This window comes from Aulonocara stuartgranti (genome assembly GCF_965226115.1).
Source record: "Aulonocara stuartgranti genome assembly, chromosome: 7".
Taxonomy (NCBI): Eukaryota; Metazoa; Chordata; class Actinopteri; order Cichliformes; family Cichlidae; genus Aulonocara; species Aulonocara stuartgranti.
The window spans coordinates 1,668,054-1,683,404 of NC_138945.1; the positions used below are offsets into that span (position 1 = coordinate 1,668,054).

Here is a 15,351-nt window from a genome sequence, read left to right on the forward strand (position 1 = left end):
GCATGCAACACCCCCAGCCTGTGGATGTCACCTTTGTGGGAGTCCGTCTGCACAGATGTGTGCAGAACCTGTCTTTGCAACAGAGGCTGAACTGGTTGGCAGCTGGTTTCTAGTGATTTTCCTATTTAAAAGCAGATTTCTAATCTAGGTCTGAGCAGTTAATGTGAATCTCCGTATAAAAGGACAACAACAGATTTGAGATTGTTTGCTTATTCATCACAGATAATTACTGTATTATCACAAAGAGATTTCATATGAAGCTGAAAGCAGACGGGTGTGTTGTTGCCAGAGCTGCAGCTGACTGTGAGTGGTTGCAGACGAGTCTTTGAGGGAACCATTTCCAAGGCAACGAGACCCCAAGTTCCCTGCACACAGCCGCAATAATAATCTTTATTTACAGCAGGGTCGTCAGCCACCGCGGGCTGCTTGAATCACATCCATAATTTTAGCTCCTCCCCTTTTAGGTCAAGATTTGAACACCAGTTTGGTGACGCTGCCGAGTACCTGAAAGGACCAGGCTCTTTATGACATCACACAGATCCAAAAGAGAAAAACTGTGAGAAAGTGAGGGTCTGCAGCTTTGGTTCTGACTTTGAGTACTTGTACGTAGCCTGATGCACTTATTTGAAACTTTCACGATATTTAAGCTGAGCATCGTCCACAGGAACAGGAGATCTATGACAGGAAGTAAAGGAAAGCGTGTTCTTTTCTGCAACATATTTGAACTCGGCTGTGACTTTGTTCCTCCAGGCGTCTCTTTAAGCGTCTCTCAGTTTTCGTGTCTGTGATGGCGCTGCAGTCAGAAGTGTGAATGGACTCTGCAGGTGACCTCGGGCTGTCAGTCCCTGAGACTTGGTTTCAGTGAGGTGTGACAGCTGAGCGATGAAGAGTCCAGCTCACGGCTGGGAGGTGTCGCTGCACCGTTCAGCCACAACACTGAATGTTATTTATTATGTGCTGATTTGAGGAGAAGTAGCCATCGTCCCTCATTGTTCCATCGCTGAGTGTAACGTCCACTCCCTGACAGCAAACAGAGCAGACAGTTGGTGTTTTCAGCTTTGAAAGCTTCACCTTTACTCCTCCAAACATGCATCTTGTCTCTGGTGTTTCTGCAGTTTCCTGTTCATGGCGAGCTTGATCCTGGTTGGTTCCTGAACATCATAACTGCTTTCCTCTCATTTCACAGTGACAGGGCTGGACTTCTTCCAGACCTCGGCAAAGGGACGTGACATCAGAAGAACCTGTAGTTGTGTAAATCTGCACTTCTCCTTCACTGAGTTGGGTGGACTTTGTTCGGAGTGCCGGTCAATCCAACGAGTGCTGTCACACGAATGAATTGTTATTAAAAGATTTGAGTGAGTGTAGATGAAGCTGTGTGATGCTTTTGTGTGGACAAAAGTCCAAACACACATCAGAACTGGTTTTGGTGTGGACGACGCAGCTTCAGAGTGTCTTTGAATGTGGTCCATCCCAGGAAACCAAGCAATTTAAATGAAGTCCACCAGTTTTGCCAAGAGGAGCAGTCAGATATCAGCCTGAGTTCATGTTCATAGCTGCGACAACACTGTGCTCGAGGCCCAGCCTGCTCAGAGACATTTCTACAAATATGAACGATAAGATAAGATAAGATAAGATAAGATAACCTTTATTAGTCCCACACGTGGGAAATTTGTTTTGTCACAGCAGGAAGTGGACAGTGCAAAAGTTATGAGGTTAAAATTAGAATACAATAAGAATAAATACAGTACACAGCTGTACAGAATAGAATAAAATAAAATACTATATACAGTAGAATAAAATATATCTGAGCCTGCATCCACCCTGGGAAAACAACAGTGCAAAGACATGATTAAAAGCCCAACATTACCAGCATGCATGCCTGAGATGAGGGGATGGAAACTTCTGGCTACAACTGTATCTCCAATCGATGACATCATACAGATCCCAGATAACAAAAAGAAAAAAAACCACTACAAACTGGTAAACATCCAGCAGTGGATGAAGGTGTGTTGTTCTGTAAAGCTCAGTTTTATGACTGTTTCTACGTTTCTGTCCTCACATGTGCACACACACACTCACAGACCTCTCTCTCTCTCCTCGGTGTCTCCGGCTGCTGAATCTACTCCTTTGGATGCTTTTTGGGGGGAGGAGCAACCCCGTCTCCTCTCAGAGCGAACCCTCTGTTGATTCTCGTTCTCTCCGTGTTTGCCGTCGGTTCAGGAGGAACTCCGCTCAGCTTCTCTGAGACTCGCTGCTGATGATGGACGCTCGCGTCTTCACCCCGCTCATCCTGACGCTGTGCAGCTTCATCCACGGTAGGCACACACACACACACACACACACACACACACACACACACACACACACACACACAGGTCGTCTATGGCTGTGAGGACACTTATCTGGATTAAGAATTGTAACCTGTGGACTAAAACCAGCTCTCCAGCTTTAAACTGCATCTTGATGCACATGCAGACATTTCAAAGATGCGTTTTTCAAACAGAAAGTGAATAAGAAGTTGATTTGATTAGAATAAACGTTTAACAACAAATGCTGTGATCAGATTTTGCTTCTGTCACATTTTATGTCTTTGGAGTGAATCAAAAACAGAACTTTAATCTGCAGATTAAATAAGAAGTTTGATTCTGTGCGTGCGGCGTCCTGCTGTTTGCTGAGGGAGAATCAGTGGGAGGTGATCCTCGTGCAGTCCAGGTGTAAGGGAGGAAAAAGGAAGAAGAAGAATTTTGCATCTGTGCATTAACATTTCCACGGGTGGGTGTGTCAAACATGCAACCCGCGGGCCAGAACCAGGCCGTCAAAGGGTCCAGTCTGGGCCACCGCGAGTCTTTGGGAACATTTCACAGGAGAAGGGCGCAAAGCTGGACCTCTCACTGTATCTTCATCAGATTTATGCTCCTCTTCCTGACACCATCCACGCTCAGCCACGTGTCACAGTACAGTGCAGCAGAGTTTTCCTGGGTTCACTCAAGAAGAAACAGTAGATTTTCTGCGATGCTTGTGGGTTGTGTTTAGTCACATTCATTTGAGTCGGCTGTGTTTCCGCTCCCCTCGTCTCCTCTCTGTGGATTTAGTGTGGGAGTTTTCCGTCAGTCGTTGTCGGGTCTTCTGTTGTGTTTGTTTCCCAGCGTACGTGTTTCCTGTGTTCAGGTCTTTTTCATGTTCTTTGTCCCGTTTAGTATCTATTTTCTCCCAGTTTCGTTCCAGTTCAGTTTAGCTTTAGTAGTCTTTGTTTGTACCTTCCCCCAGCCTAATAAACGACTCGCCTGTTGTTAAACCCCGCCCCCGTCTCGAGTGTCGCTGCAATCTTTTTTCTTATCAGACATCTCAAGGATTAAATGTGCAGTTAAACTTTTATGCACTCAGAGTAAGGATGTTTTGTTTTTTTACTGGGTTATTAGCAGTGTTGGTCAAGTTACTTGAAAAAAGTAATCAGTAACTAATTACTGATTACTTCCTCAAAAAATAATCCCGTTACTTTACTGATTACTTATTTTCAAAAGTAATTAATTATTTAGTTACTTAGTTACTTAGTTACATTTTAAAAACACGATTTACAACCTGAGTAGGTGATAAAGCGATAGATCTTTCAGCCCAATTCTACTTTTTCTACATAATCCATCATACAAAATGTAATCAAATGGAAAAGTCTCTTTTTAAAACTTGTTTTATTAGTTTTAATCTTTTAACTTTATGCATCAAGCAAACATTTAATTATCTGCAACATTCTCTGACTGGAAGAAATTAGTTTAACATTTAAACCTATTTTCTGCACATTCCAGCACATAAAATAAAATATTTTGTGTGTTTACACTCAGTCTTTCAAACAGATGCAAGTAAAACACAGCAGAAAATAAATAAAGTCAAAGACTCAGCGGTCCTGTTGCTCTATTTTCACCTGTAAAGCAGGAGTGGGGCAGGCGGAGGTTTACCCTGGTGCAGGTGTGCCGCGGTCAGTGGAAGAATCCGCGAGTTTCTCTGTGAGTTTCCCATCACGTCGTAGCTACTCGGTGCTTGTTGGAAGTTTAGGGGTTTTTTCGCTGTAAAAAGAAGTTTTCTTCCCACGCACAGCGGACACTAATGTTTTTGTCACTTTTTATGGAATCAAACTCAAAGTAAGGTCAGTACTTCCACGCTTTAAACGCTGCACGCTCATACTCTCTCTGCACTCGATATGTGATCCATTGTTGATCTGCACACAGCTGTTGTCACGAACGGCGCACTCGCTTACGTCACTGTCGTGAGACATTCTTGCAAAAAATCACGGTTTTAGTAACGCAGTAACGCAGCGTTCCTACGGGAAAGTAACGGTAATCTAATTACCGTTTTTGCAATAGTAATCCCTTACTTTACTCGTTACTTGAAAAAAGTAATCGGATTACAGTAACGCGTTACTGCCCATCTCTGGTTATTAGGCAGATGTTTGACTGGTCCAGTGGAGATTAAACGGGGCCGTGTTATCAGGTTTTCATGCTTCATGTCAGATTAAATCTGAGTGAAACGAGCTGCCCTGTGGTAGCAGTGTTCACTTATCTGTCAACGTATTTTTTCTGTGGGATTATTTTTAATGTAATCTCGTAGAAGAGATTAAAAAAGTCACCAGTTCATATCTGGATTGTTTGTATCAACTCTTTCAGGTTTACAGTTTCTCTATTAGCCTGCATATTATCACAGATCTTTATTATGAACATCGTCTGTGGACGTCTTCAGCCTGCTGCAGGTTTCAGGCTTCAGATTATTCGCTGCTGGAGGAGCTCGTTTGCATAAAACCGGGGTCATAAATGTCTTCTTAGAAAAAGACGTTTTGAACTACTTCACGTCTCTGTGCTGATTCTGGTATTTACGCTGTGAAATCAGCTCTGAGGTTCAGTTTAAGGTTTAAAGACGTCTTCTTCAGCAGCTGCCGCTTTAAATCTTTTGAAATGTTATTTCCCCAAAGGAAATGTTGACCTTTCACAGCTGTTCAAATAACTCAGCCAATTAAATCATGTTTTCTTGGTCGTTTCCTAAGAAGAATAAGCATTTTTTAAAGCTAATAAAACATCTTTTGTTCCCGTTAGTGAGCGTCTGTGGGGCGTCCTTGCGGCGCCTCACTGTTGAACCGTGTCTCCCACCTTCTCTTAAAGACGTTTGAAGGTTCGAGGGTTATCGTGCAGGCAGTCACAGCTCTGAGATCAGTGCGAAACACACAAAGAGCCCAGAAGCTTCACGTCTTCACAGAAGTGTTCGGTTTGACTCAGACACCACCACACTCAGAGTGGGTGGTGTTTTTACAGTGTTTATTTCACAGCACGCGGAGTCACTGAGCAGCTTCTCCCTTTAAATCTGATCTCCACTCATCACAGCAGCTCTCACCACCATCCTGAAACCTCCCCTTTCTCTTCTGCTGCTCTCCTTCTGTTACAAATCAGCCCTGACACTCATCTCCACCCGCTCCACCCTGCCTGCACTCACTTCTTCATCTCTATCTGGATGGTTGACTCCAGGCATTAAACTCCTGCAGCGACACTATCTCTGTGTTGCACCGCTCCACCTCTCATTCACACATGGTCCGTTTTCCTTTTACGGACTTTCATTCCTCTTCTCTCCCCAGCATACCTCCACCTCTCCAGGCTCTCCTCCACCTGTTCCTCTTTCTCGACCTCATCTGTCAGCGCTGCAAACAGGAAGGAGCTCAGAGCAGATCCCTGATGTACTCCCACCTTCAACCCACCTGTCTCTCCTACCACACACGTAATCATGCACCTGCTTTCCTCATCATCCTCCAACTCTCCAAAATCATCGTTAACAGTCTGGTTAAAGTCCACCGCCCCCTCTCCTGGACATCTCCACACCTCCACATGTATGTCACCACCGTCCCACTCGTCATAGCTGCCCTCTCTTCATCATTATTACTCCTCCACCCGTCCTCTCACTCTCATTTTCTATTCATGAGCTGCTCAGTACTCCTTCCATCTCCTCCACAGACTCGCTTCCTATATCATAATCTGGGATTTTGCAGAATCTCTGTTTGTTGTTCAACGGTTGGCTGAGACTCAGATTCCGTCCTTTGTCTTTAATGAATGCATGTGGCGCAGCAGCATTAGCTTCCTGAATGCACCGACTCTTCACGCATTCTGCATTTACACATGCTGCAGGTCAGCTGTTATATGCAGATTTCTGAAAACCACCCCTGTCTCTCAACACGTGCCCCACCCTCCAGTACCCCGAGCAGACTGATGGAGGACGCCTGCCTTACATCAGAGCACTTAAGGAAATCCCCAATCACAACATACTTCAGATAAAAGGGTGAAAAACCGGTGTTTTTACAGCAGTCTGCAGCTTTTGGCTCACTGTGCAGACACTGAGCTCATCATCTGAAGCTTTGGTCATGTTTGATATGAACATGCACACCTGGAACAGGAGAAATATGCCAAAAAACAAAGGAAAAGAACTGGTTTGGTACATGCAGCGTGCAGGGTTGGGGTGCCACCGCTGGAACACATGAAAGGCTTTTATTGGAGCAGTCTGACACATTTACATATCAGCTTCACTCACATCAGCTCTCCTACACAACATTGCATCAGTCACGTGACTGGGTAGACTCCATATTTGTGTTTCACATGTTTATGAGTGTCAGAGTTAGCTGTGTCGCTGACTCGGGCAGCAGGAATCGAGCTCAAAGTGAGCGTTTAATGCAGGTTAATGAGGAGAACGTACAAAAGCTCAAGACACGAAGAGCGAGGCTGGGAATGCAAAATCAGAGAGCGATACACCGATCAGCCTTAACACGCTGACGGGTGGAGTGAATGACACCGATCTGCATCCTGGCACCTGTTAGTGGGTGGGACATGTCAGGAAACAAGAACCTGTAAAATGATGGGAGAAGCAGGAGAAATGGGTCAGTGTGACAGTTTGGGTCAGAACATGTAGAAAACTGCAGATTTGTCTCCAGTCTGCACGAGTCCAACAAACGAGCTGCTGTAGCTCAAACTGTCCATGTCAGGTGGTTCTGATGGAAAGGTGTCAGGATGCACAGAGCACCAGTTTAATGCATATGGGGCTGCAGACCAGTCAGGGTGGGCGTGCTGACCATCAGAACTAAAGCACAGAACAATGGAAGAAGGTGGCCTGGTCCAAATCACGTTTTTTACATCACCAAGGCTGGATGGATGCGTGTGCGCCGCTTTTCTGGGGAACACTCGACAATGGGATGCATTATGGGAAGACGGTGAGCCAGAGGAAGCAGCAGCGTGATGCTTTGGGCGATGGAAACAGTGCTCCCTGATGGCTGTGGTCTCTTTCAGCAGGATAATGCACTGGAAGCAGGAATGTTTCCAGAATGGTTTGAGGAGCACAACAACCAGCTTGAGGTGTTGACTTGGCCTCCAGATTCCCCAGAATCACGTTCTGGACAAACGGATCCGTCAGGACGCTCTGTGCATCCTGACACCTTTCCATCAGAGCTGCAGGGTCCGTGCCTCCACGGGTCAGGTGGAGACAACATAAAGAGACACGGGGAACGTTTAACTTCACATGAGGCATTGATAACAGCCGCTATCAAAGTAAAACAGGAAGTAAGACACAACTGAATGAGGATAAACAAGATTAACGTGACACAGGAGACATCACAGACAAAAACACAGCGTTGGTAACAGTAACTACAACCGAGAACAAAAGACTCAAACAACAAGATGAGAATATAAACCATGAAGAGAAATTATATTAGAAGATAGAGCAGGCGTGAAAGCGCGGGGGAAATAGAAACAACAGTTCTATTAATAGAAACCTGCAGACTGACCCACAGAAACAGCTTCAAATGCAGGACTGAAGTAACAGACTGGACTACAGACTAAAACTTATAATACACCCGAGGATCAGAAGTCCAGGTAAAAGTAAAACGTTTGACTGCAGAAGCTGCAGCATCACTGTAACAGTCACAGCTCTGCACTTCTTCATGTTGACAGTAAATAAAATAATTTCATTTTCACTTACATTCATTCAGAAATTCAGATCCCTTCATTTGTTGACTTCTACCAGCGTTTGGGTTTTTTAGTTGAGCAGTCAGAGCACGAAACGCAGACAAAGGAACAGAAAATATTTCTGTTACCTGGAGCTCATTTCCTGACAGTCAGCCCCTCCCCCCACGCTCGGCCAAGGTCTCACCGAGCACCTGTCAGTCATCCGGATGAGCTTTCATCTCCACCAAGGCTGATGTAATCCGTCTCCTCGAAGCCTTCCAGACCCCCGGTCTCTGAGCGACTCTGGGCTGCCTCAGATGAAAGGTGACAAAAGGAAGAGAAATGCGGTGAAATCGATGTTTGTCAGACCAGACGTGGGTCACAGATCTCACCCGATGGCAGACTCAGAGCTCTGCACACTTCAAGCAGCCGCTCAGTTGCATCGGCCAATCAAGAGGCACCGCTAACGACCTGCCAACACTCCCAGCGTTACAGCACTTCAGTCGTACAAAACAGATAATGAACAGAACAAATGTAGTGCTGGGAAAGTTTTCTCACATTTCTCACATATTTGTCAGACTTTCATGTCTCAGATCATCAAACTCATTTTTATATTTTACAAAAACCTGGAACAGAGTGAGCGATGTAGTCAAAGCAACCTCTGAGTCCAGGAGGAAACTCTGGACTGGCAGGATGGGGATGGTGGAGAGTCTGGGCAGCTCCACAGAATACTTTAGTGGTTCTCAGCTGTAAACTGGGAGAGAAAGCCTGTGTTAGCGTCAGTGGTTTAACCGGCTCCACCTCAGTTAAACTGTTGGAGCGGTCATGCGTGCTGACGACAGTCGTTCCTGTTTCCCTCCAGGCTCTCTGCAGGGCGTGTACCAGCGGCGTCTCTACAAGGAGCTGATGAAGAACTACAACCCGTTAGAGCGGCCGGTCAGCAATGACTCCCACAGCCTGACCGTCCACTTCAGCTTCAGCCTGCTGCAGATCATGGACGTGGTAAGAACTGTTGCTTCAGTATGAACTGTTAATAATCCCTATTATTACGGCATCTGTGTGTGAGATCAGAGACTAGATGACTTCATACAGGACCAAGAAAGAAATGCTTAAAGGGGATCTTTAGAAGAGTGTGAGCTACTGGTGCATGTACTGGTGCATGTACTGGTGCACATGTTGTACCAATAATAACATTAACTGATATGTAAACATCAGTGTAATCACAGCTTCCTCGTCGTCTGTTGCTTCCTGTTTGTATTGTAGCATCTGAGCTGCGTTAGATAAACTTCACAGGTGCCTCCTCACTGTAACTATGACTGCAGGTCTTACTGGGAACCAGTGTGAATTCATAAAGTTAAATAAATCAAATAAATGAAGGATGATTGTGACTAAGGGCAACATATGACATATCATATGATAACCATGCAATGAAGATCTGGTATTGTGATCTTCTAACGCTATCATGAACACTTTAACCAGGATATGAGGGAGGGAAAGAGGGAAAGCAGGAGCAGAAATATCCAGATAACATCTGTGTTTGCACTGAATGTTTTGCTGTGTAGAGTTGAATGAATAAACTCAGACGGGTCGCCGACACGCTGCAGTCTGCACAGACGAGCAGCTCCGCTGCAGTGCTCTTTGCAGCAGCTTGTTCCCAGCTGACCGTCCTGCAGCAGCTACGTCACCGTGGAGGAATTTAAAGTGAATTTCTGCTTTTGCTGAGAAGAAAAATCCATTTTTTGCACATTTATTACAGTTAATTGTGTATTATCACAAACAGATTGCATATAACTGCCAACTTGACTCCACTCAGTGGCAGACTGGCTGAACCTTGTTGTCCACAGCCACAATGATTTTGGTGGAGCTGCATCTGAGACGCACCTCAGATTACTGCTTTTCTGCTTTTCACACAAACAAACTTCAGAAGCTCCCAGTCCTCGACCGTTTCTGCGGGTTCAGAGTGGACGTTTGCTCCAATTAGCCCGACTTCAGGGATGAACTTTCCTGCTGCGCGGCCCGACCGTGAGGCTGAGACATAAACTCAAACAAACGGATGCTGTGAGGAACTAAACGAGCTCAGCTCATTCGTTTCTACCTCACGCACATCTTACAGCCAGTTTAACAAACACTCGCTCTGCACCCTGCTAGCAGCCACAGCAGGAGGCAACTTTCATCTTTCATCTATCATGGCATGTGACAACAAGCGCGCACGCACACACACATCAATTATTAGACATGTCAGAGTCCTGGCTGCAGAACTTTATTCAACCACAGTGCAGGGCAGCTAACACACACACACTCTTTCTAAAACTGCCTTTTGTCTCCGATGTGCAGTGAGTGTGTGTTTCATGGGTCTGCTCTCATGTCTGTGTGTGTTTGTGCACACAGAGGAGATGCGATCGTGCTCCACCTGCAGCAGCTCCACCTTCATATGGACCCAGGCGTGGCCTCGGTGCTGTTCTGCATGTGTGAGGGTTTTGGATTGAGTGATTGTGGAGAGCGCCCCCCACAGTGTCTCTCATCGCTCCCGCCTCCTTCTGTCTGAATTTATGGGGGCGCCACAGTCCCACGGAGAAACAAGTTACTCATGAAACCTGAATCGGACCTAAATCTCTCACCGTGACAAAGTATAGCTTATTTTTACACAACGTTGGTATTTACATGAACTTTAAATTCACTTCCTGTCAGTGTGGGTTTTGGAGCAGGGAGCGCCAGCAGAGGCTCGGACAGAGTGGGGGGGAGGTCGGGTGAGGAGGGAGAAAGCAGCCGGCTCGTTTCAGGAATCGAACCAGTCGTAATATTTTAGTTTTTTATCATCTTTAACGATTGTTGTTGAAGGAGCTACTTGTTTTCATTTTGATGTATTGCTTCTTTAATGTTTTCTATTTTCTTTACTTCAGGAAGAATAGCTGTTGCCATGGTAACAAGTGATGTGGATCAGAATAAGGAACAAATGTAAGAAATACTGTTTAAATCTGAGTCTAACAGCACGTAAACGTTCAGAAGTAGCAAGAGTTCACAAACAGCTCCCCGTTAGCAGGAACACGCTAATTAGCTAAAGGGGTGACGAAGGCGTTCCACAGCACACGGCGAGGGAAACGTATTTTTGGGTGGGCTTGATGAGGTTCTTAATCAATATAAATGACTCAGCGTGAAGTTGGCAGGAAGCCGAGCGTTTAATTACCTGATGTCATGATTTCTCACTTCTGCAGCTTCATCTGAAGCGAATCTGTCGTTTCAAATATCTGCTTTGGTTTTGTTAGGAGGATTTTCCAGCATCACTTCTGTCTGCGTGCCGCTGCATCGCTGGCAGCAACCATCCCGGCAGCAACCATCCCGGCACGGTGCTTTTCCACCCCGAAGGTGAAAGGTGCCGTTTCCCTTGGCGACGTGTTTGATAGAAAGTTACAGACTTGAGGGTTTGACTCAAGTTTAACAGGAAAACATCCAAAATCCTAAGTTTGAACTTGTTTTTGGGTTCTTGATCTCCCCATAGCACCAGGATGTAACCGAAATATGGACCCAGCAGTCTCATCACGTAGACAGCTCAACATTCACTGCCCCACATAGCAAGCTGGTCTGGCCCAGATCTGGTGTCAAGCCGGCACTGCTGGCTGACTGGTGTCATGGCAGAGTCTATGTCAACCAGATGTGGGCCAGGTCTGGCAATGATGGCACTGTTTATGTTCCTATTTTCCTATTTCAGTTAGTAGACCTCAATGCCATGTTGCAATACTATACTGCTGTGGTAGCCAACGTTTCAAATGCAGGTTTTGCAGGTTTGTGAGTGTACACTTTATCGAAAACCTAGTTTACTCATTGTTACCACTGGGTGGCTGTAGCGCAGGAGGTAGAGCGGGTCACCTGCTGATCAGAAGGTTAGTGGTTCAATCTAGAGATGGCACGATACCACTTTTTTATGTCCGATACCGATACCGATATCATAAATTTGGATATCTGCCGATACCGATATGAATCCGATATAGTGTTTTTTAATCAACAAAACTGTTTTTTAAATATCTTGCTGCATTTTGTATAAGTTCATACTCAAGTTTAAAACAACAACTACACTAAAGCTATTCTGTTATACCTGTATGCAAAAAAAAAATATTTCATAGTTCAGCAATACTGATCAATCTAATAAACTTAAACCTACACCATCCTCCCTATTCTGGTATTTTAAAGAGTACTTAGCGTAAATATTAAGCAACCTAACTAATAGGGTTCCAACTCCCAGCAACAACAAAAATAAATAAATAAAAAATAGGGAACCACCCCTCACGCTCCACCTCATGATGCTTAATCAACGTAATCAACCTTAATTTGATGCAGTGTGAAAAAAAATGCACAGAAATCAATTATTTTTCAAGAAATATTAAATAGATTCAACATCTTTCTTCAACAAAATTGCAGACTGCACAGATGGTACCTTCCCAAAGGAAAAAGTACTATAGCTTACTAGGGTATATATATTAGACTTAATAGTCACTATATACAGTAATTGACTTCTATTCCTTTTACATCAAATTAAAACTTTGGGTGTCAGATAATTATTTATTAAAAGCTAGACATTTTAAATGAGAATAAGAAAGAAAAGTATGTCTTTGTGCCCCCTTTTCCCTGTTCATGCCCTATCGGCCCCCCTGGCTAAACTTTGCTAGATCCGCCCCTGCACAGTTACCAGCCGTCAGCTACGTAGAAAAAGATCCTGGTGTAGAAAGTAATATTAAATAAATTCTAACAACAGCTGATCAAGCTTAAACGTGCTGCTGTTGTTCAGCCGCTGGTTTCCTCTTTCTGGTGCAAAGTGGGCCAAAAACAAACTAGAGACACGGACTCGCGACAGAAAAGCCGATCAGCTGATCGTTAAGCAGTTTCATGATTGAAGTAGCAGCCGGAGAGCGAGAGGCAGTCGCTTGTTAAGCTTAACGCAGGAATGCTTTACAAACATTCAGAGATGGACTTACACACTTGCTTTACTTCTCTCGGGGATAACTTTGTCGGAGATGAAATGCCGGGTTGCTAGCGAAGCTCCACATGCTATCCAGACCACCGACAGGTCCCGCATGCCACAGCCGCTCTATCACGTGATGCATACTGCTCCGACGTGCTAACGTTCTGAGGTGAGTTACGGCGCGTTGCAAGTTTTGTGAGGTGCTTTCGTGATATTTAATGGATCGGATTACATTTTTTATTTTTCTCCGATATCCGATCCAGTAATTTAGGTCAGTATCGGACCGATACCGATACGTAATATCGGATCGGTCCATCTCTAGTTCAATCCCTGACTGCTCCAGTCTGCATGTCAAGAGTGAGAATGTGTATGAATGTAGTTAGAGCACTCAGCTTAGAGAAAGTGTGTGAATGTGGCATGTTGTAACCCGGGAGAGAAGAAAAGTGCTGTATAAGAATCAGTGTCTGAGTTTCGTCATGTTACTTCTGCATTATTATGTCCCGGCGCATTTTGTTATTACATGGCTTGATTAAGGTACATATCAAGCTGACATCTGGGGCCAGAGCTGAAACTGTTCTGGGCCAACACAGGGCCTTGTGCTGACCCATGTGTGGGCCAGATCTGGGCCACCAAAGGGCCGTCATTCTTTGCGGTATGTGGGCCATGTGTAAGCACATTGTGTGGGCCAGATCCAGGCCATACCAATTTTGCTATTTGGGGCAAAACACCATTTTCCTTTAATCACCCACTAAAGTATCTCTGTGTTCATCTGTTGCTTTATCTGCTGGTTTCTCCTCGACTCCAGTCCTCATCCACTCCTAACATCATTTATTTCTTCGTGGTACCATTCATCAGACACTTTCCTCCGTCTCAGCCCATCTGAGCTCGCCTGATCAGTCTGCATCCATTTTTAAAAGACTTCATCTTTCCTCTGGGAAACGCGGTTTCGTTCGTAACATTAGGATCCTTTCTCAGCGCTCATTCATCACCACTTATTAATACGAGATAACGACACAGTATCAGATTCAGCTGAGCACAGGAGCAGCTTTTGATCTCCTGCAGCCTTTTTACAGATTTAAGATGCTGCAGGGTTGGATATCAGGTTGTTCATTTATCGTCTGTACTCTGCTGAATCTTTTTGTTGGATACCAGCAGGACCTCCACCTGCCTCCATCTTCCTGACATCAACATTCACACACAGTAAGAGCAGTAATCTCTATAAAAACTCGTTTTCATTCAGTCTTTTCAACTCTTGGTTCTGGGCGATGGGATAAAGTGCCATCCTACCTGCTGTTTAAATATTTTATATGTGAGGGGCAGCCTATCAGAGGAGTGGGAGGAGCTAAAGCAGCCAGCCTCAGTACTTACTTTACTGTCCAGGATTACAGGATGGACTGTTTGCTGATGACCTGATGGTTAAGTTTATCATTTAGCTGTATAATATATATAATACTATGTACGTCTTCGGCTCGTGATCGTCTCTCATCCCCCCACCCCTCCCCACCCCCCTCCACTGTGATTTTTGGGCTTCATCAGCTCGTATCATCTCATCAGCTGCTGAGCACCATTTCACAGCTGCTGCCGTTTTGCCCCATTGCTCCCGAGTTTTATATCCACACTGGTGGGTTTTCCTTCTGGCTGACTGGTCGGTCTGGTCTGTGAGTCACAGGTGAGATTGAGGCTGAGAAAAGGGCAACCCTGGTTTCTCCGTCAGGCTGCTGCTACTGTGGCTTTTCTCCTTACTGTATGAGAGTACCTGGTTTTCTTTTATAGAATAGCACTTTATTTTCATTGTACATGTACAATGAAATGGTGGGTGACCACACCCACTGGGCTGGAATTAAATATAAAGAGTAGACAGCAGGAAAACAGGATATATAGACAAACATAAGAGAGAGGTGCACATTAGAGAACAGTTTCAAAGTGCTTGAAAGAAGCGCAAAAGGACTGGACAGAGTCTGTGTGAGTGTGCTATGTGCCCCACCCAGAGCCTCCGGGGGGGGCAAAGTCAGTGTTTTGGGTGGTGTTAATGACCCTCTGTGCAGCCTTCCTGCTCTCGGTCGTGGCCCCTGAGTACAAACTCCAGGCAGGAGGAGAGCACGCTCTCCACTGAGGAGCTGTAGATGTTACTCTTCCTCAGGAGACGGAGGAAGTGCAGCAGCTGCTGGGCCTTCGTTACCAGGGCGATGGTGTTGTGGGTCCAGGTGACATCAGCACAGATTGATGGATTTTTAAAAACGTATAATTAACCTATTAAAAAGACATACGAGTGGGTTTGCAGTTTATGGAAGCTACCATGTTCCTGTGCTTTATCGTCAGAGAAACTGTTCTCAGCATCAAAGAAATGAAAACCCAAAGGAAAGCGACGACGCCACGGGCACTTTACAGCCTCATCCAGAGTAAATGGAGTCGAGGTAAACAGAGGTTTGTTCTATGACT

General features: G+C 45.1%; 1 protein-coding gene and 1 long non-coding RNA gene across 5 annotated transcripts in view; one reads left to right on the plus strand and one right to left on the minus strand.

Moving 5' to 3' along the window:
• Positions 1-2,043: 2,043 nt before the first annotated feature.
• The window catches only part of LOC309710557 (neuronal acetylcholine receptor subunit alpha-7), a 62,465-nt gene continuing 49,157 nt past the window's right edge, over positions 2,044-15,351 (plus strand). For 2 of the 4 annotated variants that reach the window (XM_082540142.1, XM_082540145.1), the window contains exons 1-2: positions 2,044-2,315; positions 8,821-8,960. In XM_082540142.1, the coding sequence (XP_082396268.1) occupies positions 2,258-2,315; positions 8,821-8,960 (198 nt within the window). In that variant the 5' untranslated portion in view covers positions 2,044-2,257. Of the gene's footprint in view, positions 2,316-3,485; positions 4,139-8,820; positions 8,961-10,720; positions 10,914-11,221; positions 11,322-15,351 lie in introns of those variants that run through there. The other 2 variants (XM_082540144.1, XM_082540143.1) reach the window with 2 other exon arrangements.
• LOC309710585 lies at positions 6,825-13,228 on the minus strand. The gene is made up of 3 exons (XR_014277756.1): positions 12,926-13,228; positions 7,993-8,266; positions 6,825-6,866 (listed from the first exon to the last, which is right to left on the minus strand). It is a non-coding gene; the product is annotated as an uncharacterized lncRNA (long non-coding RNA).